The 14,670-nt window shown below is 37.6% G+C and overlaps 1 protein-coding gene across 1 annotated transcript in view; it reads left to right on the top strand.

Moving 5' to 3' along the window:
- The window catches only part of PPP2R5E (protein phosphatase 2 regulatory subunit B'epsilon), a 62,582-nt gene that overhangs the window by 44,461 nt on the left and 3,451 nt on the right, over positions 1–14,670 (top strand). Inside the window, exons 3-12 of the mRNA XM_026053730.1 lie at positions 156–257; positions 3,576–3,668; positions 7,770–7,900; positions 7,985–8,044; positions 8,673–8,781; positions 9,748–9,801; positions 9,889–9,939; positions 10,682–10,801; positions 11,727–11,854; positions 13,956–14,057. Of these exons, the coding sequence (XP_025909515.1) occupies positions 156–257; positions 3,576–3,668; positions 7,770–7,900; positions 7,985–8,044; positions 8,673–8,781; positions 9,748–9,801; positions 9,889–9,939; positions 10,682–10,801; positions 11,727–11,854; positions 13,956–14,057 (950 nt within the window). The remainder of the gene's footprint in view (positions 1–155; positions 258–3,575; positions 3,669–7,769; positions 7,901–7,984; positions 8,045–8,672; positions 8,782–9,747; positions 9,802–9,888; positions 9,940–10,681; positions 10,802–11,726; positions 11,855–13,955; positions 14,058–14,670) is intronic.

Below are 14,670 nucleotides of genomic sequence, written 5' to 3'. Positions count from 1 at the left end.
TTTCTATTGTTTGTAGAGTGTTGTCAGCCAGTAAGCAAAAGCAATACTTCTTAGGTGACAATAGAGGACACATGGTAGGTATTAGACATACAGTGTCCTGATACCTAGAACTATTTCAAAACTAATTTCAGCATGTTTTTGCTTCTACTTTTTAGGTATCCTGCAATATATTCAGAACTCTCCCACCTAGTGACAGCAATGAATTTGATCCAGAAGAGGATGAGCCCACCTTGGAGGCATCGTGGCCACATTTACAGGTTTTTAATCATTTATCTGAGTAGGCCTTATCATTGCTTAATGTATTTATTATTTTGCCACAGCTTTTGCTCACTTGCGAATCAGAATTAGTTTATAAGGTGCAATAACAGAATTCTGCTTTTTCTCTTAGTAATGTTGTTCTTGGCTAAAATAAAAAGCACAAAAAAAAACCATACTTGGTGTGTGTAAGATGTTAGAGCTTTCTATCACAGAATCACAGAATATTCAAGGTTGGAAGGGACCTCTAGAGATCATCTAGTCCAACCTTCCTGCTSAAGCAGGCACACCTACAGCATGTGGCACAGGGYGGCATCCAGGTGGGTTTTGAAGACCTCCAGAGTAGGAGACTCCACAACCTCCCTGGGCAGCCTGTTCCACTGCTCTGTCACCCTCACAGGAAAGAAGTTSCTCCTCACCTGGAGACGGAACTTCCTGTGTTTCATCTTATGCCCATTTCYCCTTGTCCTATCGCTGGCCACCAATGAGAAGAGCTTGTCCCCTTCTTCCCTGCATTCTTCTTTTGTGAACTTATACATGTTAATCATATCCCCTCTCAGCCTTCTCTTCTCCAGAGAAAACAGGCCCAGTTCACTCAGTTTCTCCTCATACGAGAGATGTTCCATTCCCTTAATCATCTTAGTTGCTCTTCTCTGGACCCTCTCTAGGAGCTGCACRTCCCTCYTATACTGGGGAGCCCAGAACTGCACACAGTGCTCCAGGTGCGGCCTCACCAGAGCTGAGTAGAGGGGCAGAATCACCTCCCTTGACCTGCTGGCAACATCCTCCTGATGCAGCCAGGATGCCATTGGCCTTCTTGGCCACRAGGGCACACTGCTSACTCATGGTTAACTTAGTGTCAACCAGGACTCCCAGGTCCTTCTCTGTGCAGCTGCTCTCCAGCAGGTTAAATCCTAATCTGGTGCCTGGGGTTATTCCTCCCCAGGTGCAGACCCTGCACTTGTCCTTGTTGAACCTCATGAGGTTCCTCTCTGCCCAGCTCACCAGCCTGTCCAGGTCCCTCTGGATGGCAGCACAGCCCTCCGGAGCGTTGGCCACTCCACCCAGCTTGGTGTCATCTGCAAACTTGCTAAGGGTGCATTCCGTGCCCTCGTCCAGGTCATTGATAAACAAGTTGAACAGCACTGGGCCCAGYACTGACCCCTGGGGGACACCACTGGCCACAGGCCTCCAACTGGACTCGGCCCCATTTATCACCACCCTCTGAGCTCTGCCATCCAGCCAGCCCTCGATCCACCGCACCGTGYACTCRTCTAGTCCACTCTCCCAGAGCTTCCGTATGAGAATACCATGGGAGACTGTGTCAAAAGCATTGCTTAAGTCAGGGTAGACAACATCCACGGCTCTCCTCTCGTCYGGCCATTTCAAGATTGGATTGGAGATATTACTCAKGGCTACAAATTTAATTTGCTTCCCAAATTGCTCTGATGCACATGTGTTTTCCAGCAACTCAGCAAGAGCGGTATGGGGATGATCTGACCAGCAGTGTTTGTTTTACTGAGAATAGCTAATTTTCATACAAAAACACACAGCTGTTGGCTCCTGATTAGAAAAAACAGATGAGAATTATATTCTTATCTATAAACACTACAAASTATAAACACTAAAACACTAAACTATAAACACTAAAAAACACTATATTAGTGTTTTTTCCATCCACTCTGCAGCCCCCCAGGCCAGATTCGCTTTCAGGTGTTTATGGCAGGTTATATGATCAGTGCTGTATATCATCCTTCCCTTTGAACCTCAGGTGTCAATGCAAGGTGCTTTGAATAAAGAACATGAAGTAATTTTGGAGCAAGTCAGCAGCGCTGGTGCTATTGCACTAAATCCCGTCTGTGTTAGACAGGAATATGACTTTTACCACAGGTAAATTTAGAAGTTTGCCTGAGAAATAGTTTTTGTAGTCAGGGAATTTCTGTGAGCAAAGAAGCATGACTGATTTCAACTTAAAATAAGGGTTTTATTTGACAGTTGTTATGTACAGTTGTTGCCTGAGAGAAGTTTGTTTCCCTCTTTTGTTCTCTCACAATTCAGAATCTGTTGAATTGCAGGTTTCTTCCCTTGTTTATATTTAAATCTCACAAAAATAAGAAACTTAAAATCTCAAGGCAGCTCTGAACAGCTTTTCCTGCCTGGAGACAGCACAGCCTGTTCAGTCTGTTCATCTTATGTTCATTCACACTAGTGCTGTAGTTTTAAAAGTCATATTTACAGGCAAATGAGGGAATTTTTGAGCCAGCGGATGATTTGCCATTGTGAGAGTGAAAGCCACCTAAGAATTTGTCAGGAGCTGATGGAATTGATTTCCTGTTGAATTAATGCTAGTTATGTAAGCTCTCCCGTATTGTATTTCTAAGACTTTCTTACTTATTTTATTTTATTTTATTTTATTTTATTTTATTTTATTTTATTTTATTTTATTTTATTTTATTTTATTTTATTTTATTTCCTATTGTTTCCTTTTAAAAGTCAGAGAACACTGACATAGAGCAGTCACAGTCTCACAGTAAATTGATTGTTTTGCAAACAGAAAAACTTAAAATGGTTTAAAAATACAACTTGATAGCTTCCAATACTGGTATGTATGCCTAAAAAAAACAGAAGCAAAAGCGCATTATTACAGCTACTCTTCTTGAAATGTTTTGATAGAGAATTGATAACGAGCTCATCTGATCAGGCCCAGGTCAGTGTTGCTGTCTTATGAGGCCTGGGTAGTGTTTCTTCCCCTTCCTTTCTGCCCAGTGTGTGGAGTTTTCTTGTTGTGCCCTATTTAGTTTAGTAGAGCTGGACTTCCACAAGAGCAAGCAAGGATTATGATTCCATGATCCTGCAGCCAGATAGGAATGCCTGGTTAAATCCTGATATGTATTCATCTTCTCTGTTTCAGCTTGTTATAGACTGCTGCACTAAGCAATTTCTAATTTAAAATAAGTATTTCCAAGTGCTTCAGCAACCCTTGCAGAATCACAATTTCTGTATTTCATGTGATGTCAGCAGTTCAGAGGGCAGTCGAAATGTGCTTGCCAATTGCTCTTGTAAGCTTGACAAGATGCAGTTAAATACTACAAGGTGTTAGGGCCTGTTCTTAGTAATGAAATCTCTCTGATGGGAGTTAAATAAACTAACCYACAAAACTGATGTTATTAATTTTAACTCTAAGGTAGCAATTTGATGAAACAAAAGAACCTCTTGCATGCACTCCTGGGAAAAACAACTTTTATTTTCTAGAGAAAGAATTTAAGGAAACATTTAAAATAACTCATAAACTAAACGTTATTTTTTTTTCTCTTTCATAGCTTGTATATGAGTTTTTCATACGATTTTTGGAAAGCCAAGAATTCCAGCCCAGCATTGCCAAAAAGTACATAGATCAGAAATTTGTATTGCAGGTAAGCTGATCTGTTTTCTTTCAGGTTTCACTCTACTTTCAATGTTTGAAAGATTTTTGTTTGCAATTTGAAGCTGTAGCTTCAGTTGCAACAGAAAAAGGATAAAAAAGGATTTACAATAAAAGTTTTCAAAATAGATGGGGAGTTGTGCATGTGTGTATGTGTCTGTGCTGCTACAGACAATACTTGATTTGGCCTTTTCAGCTTTCAGGCATAGATCTGTCTTATGTTTTTCATTAATGTCATGAATTTTTGTGAAACTCAGGAGTCAGAAAGGACTTTGTGTTTGCTGCAGTCCATAGCTTRCTTTTGCAATCTGAGAAATTTCTGAAGATTCCTGTTTACTTAGGCAAGGGAATTTCCAGGGTATTGAGACTGGAATAAAAGCCAAAACAGAAGTGGCTGGAGATGTTCAGCATTTCTGAAAACCTTTCTCTCACCTTTTCATCATGAGGCTTTTATTTTTCCCTAGGATCCCCAGGGTATAAAAGCAGTGCTTTTGCTGTCTGTGTACATCAATCACATAAAGATACCTGAAAAATACTCTCGAGGGAGCCATTTCTATCCTCAAATTCAGAGATATTTAGAAAGGACTTMTCTTTCCTTCAGTATATCACAAGATGTTCTTCACTCTAGGGGTGGAAAATACTGTTTTTATTTTATCTCTCTTCTAAAGGCAATGAATATTTATCTTTTCCAGCATCAGACCTCTATGATGGATTTTCATTCTTGCTCATTTAAATATTGATTTGAATTAAAAGGTGCCCTGGTAACTAGTGAGTTGTATCTCACTAGCAAATGCTAGTGCAAATCATCTTCCAGTAGCTAGTGGAGTTGTAAGAATATGTCGAAGAAATGGTCAAAATCACTAATGGCAGCTTTTCTCACACTGATTTTATTAGCTTTAGGAAAGATGCTTGTGTTTTACTTCCAAATCTAGAGAAATACCATGGCTGGGTGTTCATGGTATGAGCTGCTGAACTTGCTCATCCCATGGAAAATACCCTCTACACTTAGGTCTTTGCAGGACATGCAGCCCAGTCAGAATTGGTCCAGRAGAATGATGTCAAACAAGGATTTTTTGGATTCTGTTAGCCTGTAATGATGCCCTGAATGAAACAATGAGAGAAATATAAGACTTCAAAAGCTACTTACGTGAAAATCTGTGATGAAACAGAGTTCAGAAGAATTTCCAAAATTCAGGAGTTCTTGCTCTACTGTTGGGTGAAACGTTTTTATATGTTGCTATGCATGTGTCAATTTAGTATTAAAACTAAATGTGTCAATTAAATTGACAATTTAATGTGTCAATTTAGTATTAAAACACTTGTTTTCTATAAATGACAGATTTGAGTGTTGTTGTCCATGGTGAGTTTGATTGAACCTTGGGTGTCCTTGCACTTGCTATTATGGTGTGTATGTATAGAGYAGCTCTATGTCTGTGATTATGACACATCACTCGCACTGGAAACTAAGTTGAAGCTTAGTTACTACATTGAGCATATTTGGTGAATCCTGTTTCATAATACTGACAATGCAACTTTAAATCAGCTTTTTTCCTGTAATTTGTTTTTAAAATAGTATTTCTTAGTGGTGAATACACCTATATAAAAAAAAAAAAAATTTTTTTAATGGGCATTTTTCAAAGGGTTGTTTTGCCTGTTTTTTTTTTCCTTTTTCCTTTTTTTTTTTGAATGCAGATGTATTCCTGACATTCAGCTTCTGATGGAAGGCTGTACTTTTATGAAAACTGCCTATATACAGTCTGAAACAGTTGGCAGTGGTTGCTAAGGGACATACTGTTCAAATACCTCCCTGAATATATATGTTATTTAGGTTGCTTTTTTGGAAATGTTATCTTGCTTTTCTAAGTACGTTCAGTGTCAGAACAGTCACAAGAATTCTGGAAACCTTGAAACCTGTTCATTAAAATAAAACTTCACGGGTGAAACTTGGTAACTAATTGGATATATCAAAAGATATTACCTGTTTCTGCAGAGGCTCCACATAACAGCACGGGAAATGTAAATATTTTGCTCCTAAACCCAATTCAATAAGCAAATTAGAAACCTAAGTGTCTCCAGCTGTTTGCTGTCTTTTTKGGGTGAAAACTGTTATTTGCAGGAGGACGAGGTGGCTGTTTGTTTATTTAACTGTAGAGCTGCTTGAGCAAAGCAAAGCGATGTGTTCACAGCCTCTGGAGGGCACTTGTCAAACTCCCTAGTTTCCTCATGAAATTCCCACCGTGATCTCCTTACAAGCTATGGAAAGGTCCCAAACAAGAAGAATACATCCATCCTAAACCTGAATATTTGTAGCTCTGTGTTTCTGAGAGCATAGGCCTGTCTGTCTAGATAGCCAACATACTGGCTTAACCTTTTTTTTCTGATATATCCTAATGATTTTTGGAAGCCTCAAGTTGCTTTAATTTCTGCAATATAATTTATTTATTTTTGCATTAGGARTTGGCACCTCTGTAAGAAGCGTGATATTTTTAATGTGTGAAATCATTTATTTTTCTATATATAAACCTCCAGAACAAGCGTGTAAGTTAGAGATGGGAAGCAGAGTGGCAGAATATGGTGTATTTGCATGCACAAGCGCTGGTGATGGTTGAGTGCACCCGATTTCTAATATTCTAGTGAACTGGAAAGCTCTTAGTCACCCTTTCCAAGAGCACCTGTTTCCCACCTCTGTTTTGTTGGGTATTACTCTCTATCACTGTGAAACAGCCCAGGTCYTGCCCAAACCCAGAGCTCTCAATGCGAGTAATTTGTTCTGGTGTAGAAATTACATTAGAACTTCCTAGAATAACTAGGGAGAGAGAAAGTAAGTTGATTACCAAATGTGTTTATGATAGGTATTTGTAATTTATGTGTTTGCTAATCTAAGGTAATTGTGTTTTCTACAATTCCTGCAGTGTATTTTCTGTGCCGGTATCTTTGTGCAGTTGTAGGATCTCTCTGGCAAACTACCCTTGTTTCTCTTGCAGGATAGATACTGGTTGCCAATTGCTTTTGCATGCAAGATAGATCCTAGCTGCCTATGATTATTACCTTAAATTTCTTTATTTTCCACAAGCTTCATGATTCTTCTTTTCTTTAAGTTTACCTTCGATTTCATTCCAGATGTCCTGCAGCATAACCCGTGATTTTGTGTCAGGAAAAGATGGGGTAGGAAGGGTGGGAGGAAGCTCCTTTATTTTGTCCTAGAGTATTCAAGCCAAATAGGACACAGTTGCTATAGGTGATATTCCTGCTGCTCATTTAATGACTTGATTCTTAGAAGCAACTTCAGATTTCACTGTTTTGTACAGTACAAGATACTGGATGATATTCTGCTTTCACTGAGTACTGCGTAATTATTTTTAAGGTTTTTTTTTTTTTCTGTTTTAAATCTCTTAATTTAAGAGATGCTTAATACAAGCCTTTTTTTACTGGGCATTGAAGCTGAAATTCTGCTCAACCTGCAAGATTAATCCTCCTTAATTCTTCGATTCATCCAGCTTGGTGGAGTTCCTGTGACAGCAGATCTGTTGCTGGCATAGACTTCAGTGTCAAGTCTTTCCACGACGTGAAGCTGTGTAGCTACTTGGGAGGCTTAAGAGCTCAAAATATAAATTACAAGCAATTAGAAAAATGTGACCTTGATGCAGAGTTCTGCGGGCAAATTATTAGAGCAATCGAGGATCTCTAGTTGCCCAGAATGAGAGAATGGAGGAGTTGTAATAGACCAACTAGCTTTTTTCTGCTTTGTGACAGCCCCTTATTATTATTATTATTATTATTATTATTGTTGTTATTATTATTATTATTTTAATTTTTGTGGAGAAGAAAGGTAAAATTGTGGTCCTAATTAATGAAAAGTATATTGGTTATTTGAAGACTGTGAAAGACTTGTTATATTGGAAGCAGTGATTAATGAGATGAGTTGCTTGATGTTGTACYGAGGTCACATCAAATATTAAATGCTGTATTTCTGCATCTTAGATGCATATAAATATATATACTTGCATGGACATAACTTTTATCTAGAGATCTACATATAATACTTGTCAAATATAAAGTCAAGCCACTGATTCATGTCTTTCTTTAAACACAGCTGTTGGAGCTGTTTGACAGTGAAGACCCTCGAGAACGGGACTACCTAAAAACGGTCTTGCACAGAATTTATGGCAAGTTTCTCGGTCTTAGAGCATTTATCCGAAAACAGATAAATAATATTTTTCTACGGTAAGTTGTGAGAGAAGATACTTTTCTCTGACGAGCTCTTTAGGAAACTGATATATTATTTATATTTAACTTTTCTTTTTTTAGATTTGTTTATGAAACTGAACACTTCAATGGCGTAGCTGAACTGTTGGAAATTTTAGGAAGGTAAATGAGTATTTATTACTTAAACTTTCTTTCTGAACATGTCAGAATAGTGTCAGATTCAGAAAAAGTACTACTTAAACCCTGATTCTTTAAAAAATAAAAAAAAAGGGGGGGGGGAAATGTATGCACATGCTCATTTCTAAGCCCATGTGCAAATCTCTCTCAGGTCTTTGCCAGGATTATATATTTAGATGCATTTTAACTGCATAAAGTGTGTTTTTTTCCCCTTGTGTTACATCCTGGGCATTTCATCTCTATGTGCTGCARGGTTTTTAAGCACACTTAAAAATGTGAATATCTCGAGCAAATTTGGTTGTGGTAAGTTCAGTCGTTAATTACCAGAGAGCATATTGTATATGTGAATTTAATGACCACGTAGAAAAGTCTTATCTGTTGGCAACAGGTTTGTGCAGCTGTTCACATAATTATTCTTAGGCCAGAGCAGAATTGCTACCTAGGCTTGTACTGCATTGCTGGAATCAAACACGACAAAAGTTGGCACTTTAATTAGACATAGCCTGAACTTGTCTTCCTGAATAATGATTTTAATCTAGAAACTGCTTGTTCAGACCTCAAGTATATTTTCTGTGATGATAACACTAACTTTTTTTTTTCTTTTAATTTCTAGTATTATCAATGGTTTTGCTTTACCTCTTAAGGCAGAGCATAAACAGTTTCTGGTGAAGGTGCTGATTCCCTTACATACTGTCAGGAGTTTATCTCTCTTCCATGCACAGGTAGAAACACCAATAATATTTTCTTTTCCATTARAATGATATGTTATTTTATTTTACTTGCTTTGGAATTTTAACTGGTTAGTACAATAAAGGTCAGACGAGAAGATTTTGTCACCAGATATTTTTGTAGTAATTTTTAATYCATTAAACATGTTTTGTATTAAAAATGCCTTGTTTCTAGTTGGAGGATCAAAAATGAAAATATGCATAACCTCTATACGTCTGTAAGATTTGGGGCTTATTCTTTGGTAATTGAACTCTCACTTTAAAGTTTATACTCTGCTCCTTTCTGAAGGTTGCCTTGCCCGTTCTATCCAGGCTCTTGCCCTCTCCCAAGAGAATATTTGTGTTTCTTGATCTAATGTTGTCTGTGGTCGTCTTCATCCTAACAAATTTCTGAATACTAACACTGTCATTTTTTTTGCTTCATCTTCAATGTTTTCCCTCATCTTTGCACATTATTCTCTTACACATTCTGCTTTTATGACCTTTTTTGTTCTGATAAGTGATCCCCATTGCCCTTCTGTCTGATCTCAGGTAGTGTGATCTTTATYGAACTGATGCACTGTGGCTTGCTGGTTAGGCTAGGTTTTGGCTGGACCAGTTTATGAGAGTTTWCATAGTTTTACCAGTATACAGAAAGTAAAAAGGAAGCAGTTTCAGARAATAATGAAATCTTCAAAGTACTATTCTTTATATGACTATATTTAAAATTCCAAGTTCCTCTGATGTTTAGATTTTACATACACTTTGTCAGTTTATTTTTTAAACCATGTTATCTGTGGTTTGCTGTAAACTGGACTTTGTACAATCCTTTGCATCTCGGTTTAAAATCAGATGCAATCTGAGAAAGCTGTATAGCATCTTGCCTTGAGTCTCWATTTTTTTAATGTGTGTTTTTTTTGGCTAAACATTATTGTTAAAAATGTTCTAACACTATTTTCTTAAATTTTTACCGTTTTACAGTTGGCATATTGCATAGTACAGTTTCTGGAGAAAGACCCCTCACTCACAGAACCCGTAAATATTTCTTTCGTACTTCTTTGCACCTTAAACTTACCCTCTGAGATAAGTAAAAATATAAATATCTTTTTTCTTCTAATGTAGGTCATCAGAGGTCTGATGAAATTCTGGCCAAAAACCTGCAGTCAGAAAGAGGTAGGTGATGTGTTACTTTTAACAAAGAGCAAGAGGGAGTCTGGTAGTGCTACAAAATAACATGCAGGGAATTTCTACATATTTCCAGGTAGATGCTGTGGTGGATCTTGTTATTAATTCATGTAGGTGAATTTCAATACTTGAATCCTGTATTTTGGATGTGAAGAGAAAAGTTTCAGATTAATCACAATTTCTGTTAGGAAAATAAGCACCGGCTCTTCTGCAAAAAAAAGAGTGTCTTTGTTATAAAAGGAGAAAATAAATATATCGAGGATAGATTGGGAAATTCTATCTTAGATTTGGGACTATTTATGTAGTTATATTCCAGGGATGATGAAAGAATGTTTTATTATCTGTCATTTACCTACTAAATATATGAAGGCTACAGCCAGACCTTTATATTTTTTTATTTCATATCCTTTATGCAAATCTGAGTTTCCCTAATGTACAGCAGAACTGTGATTTTTGAATGTTGCTTCCCAAAAGGAGGTAAAAATAAATGATTCTCCTTTACTAATTACCTTTAACTGCACATTTGCACACACTTGTTCTCCTCTGCAAGACAAGATCCATAAAATTCAAAAGCTAAACTGATCAAATTTTTTTTTTTAAGTCTTTATCAAGTTCTAGTGAGGACTTCCATTTCTTTCTGAAGCAGTAGAATATTTGAGAACACACAGGATTTTTGCAGATGAAAATAATTCAGAGGTTTTGAATTCAACACTTCTCTCTCTGTCTTCAGGTCATGTTCCTAGGGGAGCTGGAGGAAATCCTGGATGTGATCGAACCTTCACAGTTTGTCAAAATCCAGGAACCCTTGTTTAAACAAATTGCCAAGTGTGTTTCTAGCCCTCATTTTCAGGTCAGTAGCAGCAGAGGTTGCTGTTTGACTTTTGTCCCTAGAAATGTATAGTCTCAATTTCAAACCTGACATGCAAATGTTGTTTTGTCATAGGCGATTCAAAATATTTATTTTTTGACTGGACAAGCTGCAAGAGAATTTCCGTTTCTGTGCTGCTCTGCTTTTAGTTCAGAGCTCCACGAATGATAGGTTCATTTTGGCTACGGTGACGAATTCGCAGTTTTGAGCCACCTGAGATGTTAAACTGCTCAGGCAACCACTGAGCTCTCCTGTCTGTGGTTGATGGGCACTTGCCACRTGTCCTTTAGACTCCTTTCTTCACTCGGACCCAATTTTATGGCAGAAAGGAGTGAACAGGAACAGAGCTTTAATCCTACATGAAGAAGAGATGGGATCCGTGTCYTGTAGTCCCTCCATATTAATCTCTGTGCCCTGCTCTGGCTCTTCTTGGACTATGTCTGTTTTTGGCATAATTTAGATTACTGTTTCCATTATTCCCACTCTCTCCTAGTACATCCCAGCTACCAAGCCTTTCCTTGCCTCCTCCTTTTGATCCCCCCCTTGCTGCTTTCTTCCTTCCGAGTCTGAAGTTGCAAGATTGAGGGAATGGAAAGGCACGAAACTATCCCTCTCTCCCTTCCCCTCCAAGGCTGCAGCAGTATTTGCAGTGCCTGCATGGCATTCACTGGGAGACAGTATATTGTCCAGGAGAAAGAGGGTGGGTGCTGTGGGATCTGCATTATAGTATAAAAKCCTAATTTCATTAATGCATGTCATGCTACTGATTAAAGTAGAGCTTTAATTCCAAAGTTAATGATTTCATGTTCATCACCATTAAACTTAGGCAGTTTGTTTTTACTTTAGAATATTACAGAAGTTATAGATACCTCAATTCCTGTTAATATTTTATTTTTCTAACCCCAAGGTGGCTGAAAGGGCGCTGTATTATTGGAATAATGAGTACATCATGAGTTTGATAGAGGAGAATTCAAACGTTATACTTCCCATCATGTTTTCCAGCCTTTATAGGATTTCTAAAGAACACTGGAATCCGTAAGTTTTGGCATTAAATTTTAACTTGTCACTTGTCAAACAACTAATCAACTTAGTTACTGTCTGCTAAAGAACATCTGAATGGGAATGATGAAATTTCAAAGCTGGCACACACAGGTGCAGCTCTCAGTGCCAATGGAAATTAGACCATACTTGAGCTTGGCTCAAAATGTGTGAATGATCTGAGAAGTGTGCACAAAAAATTGCACTTCATGGGATAAAAAGAAATCTTCAAGTTGGAGAAAAGAAAAAAAAAAAGAAATTAAGCATTACATTGTTATTCAAGGGAAAGTGTTGCTCATCAGGAATTTCTCCTGTGCAGTTTTTTATGAAATGGATTGTGTCATAAGCATGATCATAAATTGTTTTGATGAGTATCACTTTATTAATARTTTGGACCTTTTCCATGGGTTATGATGATACTTCTAGTAGACTCATTTTTCTAACTATTTATTAAGCATACACATTTCAATATGTTTTTAGGGTGAGTTGTTTCTTACAAATATCTTTAAATACACGTGTTCTGTAGGTACAATATTTCTCAGCAGTTGCTTCCTGTTAAAATCCTATTAATTTGCCTCTTTTGAATAACTAAATTACCTAGTGGAAAGTTTTTAATGAAAAATACTATTGCAATTTGATGCCACAAATTCTATACTTGGAAGAKAATTCCAGAGCCAAGGTCTTTACCATGTAGTAAACCCAGCATTTTTAATGAATTATGCTACGTTCAGGTCCCAGTTGCTATGTGAAATCTTTAATGCAAAACATTTGTGAAATATTTCATCCTTTAAAATATTTGTCATCTTGTTATACCCAGCCCTGCAGTTTTTGTGCTTTCAGCAGGAATGTCTCACAAACAGAAGCCAGGTTAAGATCCATGTGAAATAAAGAAGATGTAGATATTAAAATGCAGACAACACAACACAAAGCATACAGAGAGAAGCAATTGACAGGGGTGGGGAGCAAGCATGCATGTTTGTCTGGTATCTAGAGTAGCTCCAGAGGTTCCCATCACCTCTGAGGATCATTCCCTGCTTGAAGGGACATTTATTCAAAAGTCTCTATATAACAACCCCAGGAGAAGATCAGGAATTTGGGCATCTCTTGGTTTATTACGTATTCCAGCTTCTTCGTATGCTGTTCACATCAGTTCTTCCCTCTCCCTTCCCCTCTTTTAGTTGTTTCAATTTTTCTTTATCTTCAACACTGCCAGAGGGAAATTCTGACCTCTAGATAATGAGAGTACTGGCAGCCCCCTCTGCCTTTGGAAATTCCAGTAGGTTTAGGCTAGTTATCCAGCCAGATGGTTTAAAAGAGAGAAGTGATTACACCTGCTTTTGACCCTTTGTGAGACAGAACGCCTTTGATTCCTTGTTAAAATTACTCTTCTTCCATGACTAGATCCTGCCTCTCATTTGTATGCAATTAAGTTAATGTAAGCTGTAATATTGGCTCTTGTGTGTGATCAGGGCTAACCATAAGCAAGGCAGGCAGAGGTCTGAGGAGATATGTCTATATGTGCACTGCATTATATAGGTGCTGCAGTGTTTCACCTGAATGATTTGTGGTTTTTAAAGATTGTATTGTTTTCAGTGAACCAAAGTAAAGATGAACGTGTGAATACAAAGAAATTAATTTTGAAATCCAGACCTGTATTTTTGCATAGATGCACTGAATGTTCAGCTTCACAGAAAAGCACTTAAGGAAATATGAATTATTCCTATTTCATGTTTAAATTCTATTACTTTTGCCAGCATTGGGGATTTTTATCCCTGGAGTTGCACTCAGAGGTGCTGCACAGCATCAGGGAAGAGTCTGCAGTTTTATGAAATAGCTTTCTGTTGTTATCTTTTGCCGTAGAGTTTTGAGTTTCTCCATTTGAATAATCAGTAGTGAAATTTGCTTCTCACCTTTAAATGCTTCAAGTCAAAAGTAGTCTCCCTGAAATTGCAGGATTTACATTATCATACTTGCAAGAACAGAATCAATCCTAGCAACGTTGGTAAGAGAAGATAGTTTTCTTTCTCATTTGATTTTGGCTGAAACTAACAGACTTCTCTTTTTTTTTTTTTCTTTTTTCTTTTTTAATGTTCTACAGGGCTATTGTGGCTTTAGTCTACAATGTGTTGAAGGCATTCATGGAAATGAACAGCACCATGTTTGATGAGCTGACAGCCACTTACAAGTCAGATCGTCAGCGGTAACTTTTTAAAGCTTCTTTTGTCAGCTGTGCATAAGGCCTGCTGCTTAGTTGTTCCCTTACACCAGCTGTAATTGCAAAACTTTGTTTTCTTCTGCGTGCTCTTTAACTACCTTCTTGCAAGGAGCAAGATAATGCCATGTTTAGGTGGTTCTTTATCCCTTGTGAAATACTGTACCCACTGCATAGCCTGGGAGTCTGCATTCCTCACGGAATTCCTTTTGGCTTCACATTCCGAAAGACTTAAATATTTCAAGACGTGCAGTAATARGGTTTAAGGATACCACTTTGCTTAAAGACTTCAAAAAAGTTACACAGAGGGTTAGGAAAGAGATGTGAGAGAAAATCCTAAGACAGGATTGTCTAAGATGCTGTTCTTAGGGTACATGTCTTAGTCTTAGAGCAGAGGCACCTTTCAGCCCTTTCAGGTTTTCATGTTCAAAATCAGAGGTCTTGCTGCATTTGAGTCTTTTAGCAGGCAGCATTTGCAAGATCCCTACCACTCATAAAATCATTAATAGCACTCTAGTAAAATGGTTCTTTTTTTTTTTTTTTTTTGTCTGTTTTTCCATATTATTTTGTGGCAAGCAGAGTTGGCTTTAATCAAATATGT

Source organism: Nothoprocta perdicaria, unplaced genomic scaffold (assembly GCF_003342845.1).
Source record: "Nothoprocta perdicaria isolate Ctin4 unplaced genomic scaffold, notPer1 scaffold_118, whole genome shotgun sequence".
Classification (NCBI taxonomy): domain Eukaryota; kingdom Metazoa; phylum Chordata; class Aves; order Tinamiformes; family Tinamidae; genus Nothoprocta; species Nothoprocta perdicaria.
This window is presented reverse-complemented; position numbering and strand designations above follow the sequence as displayed.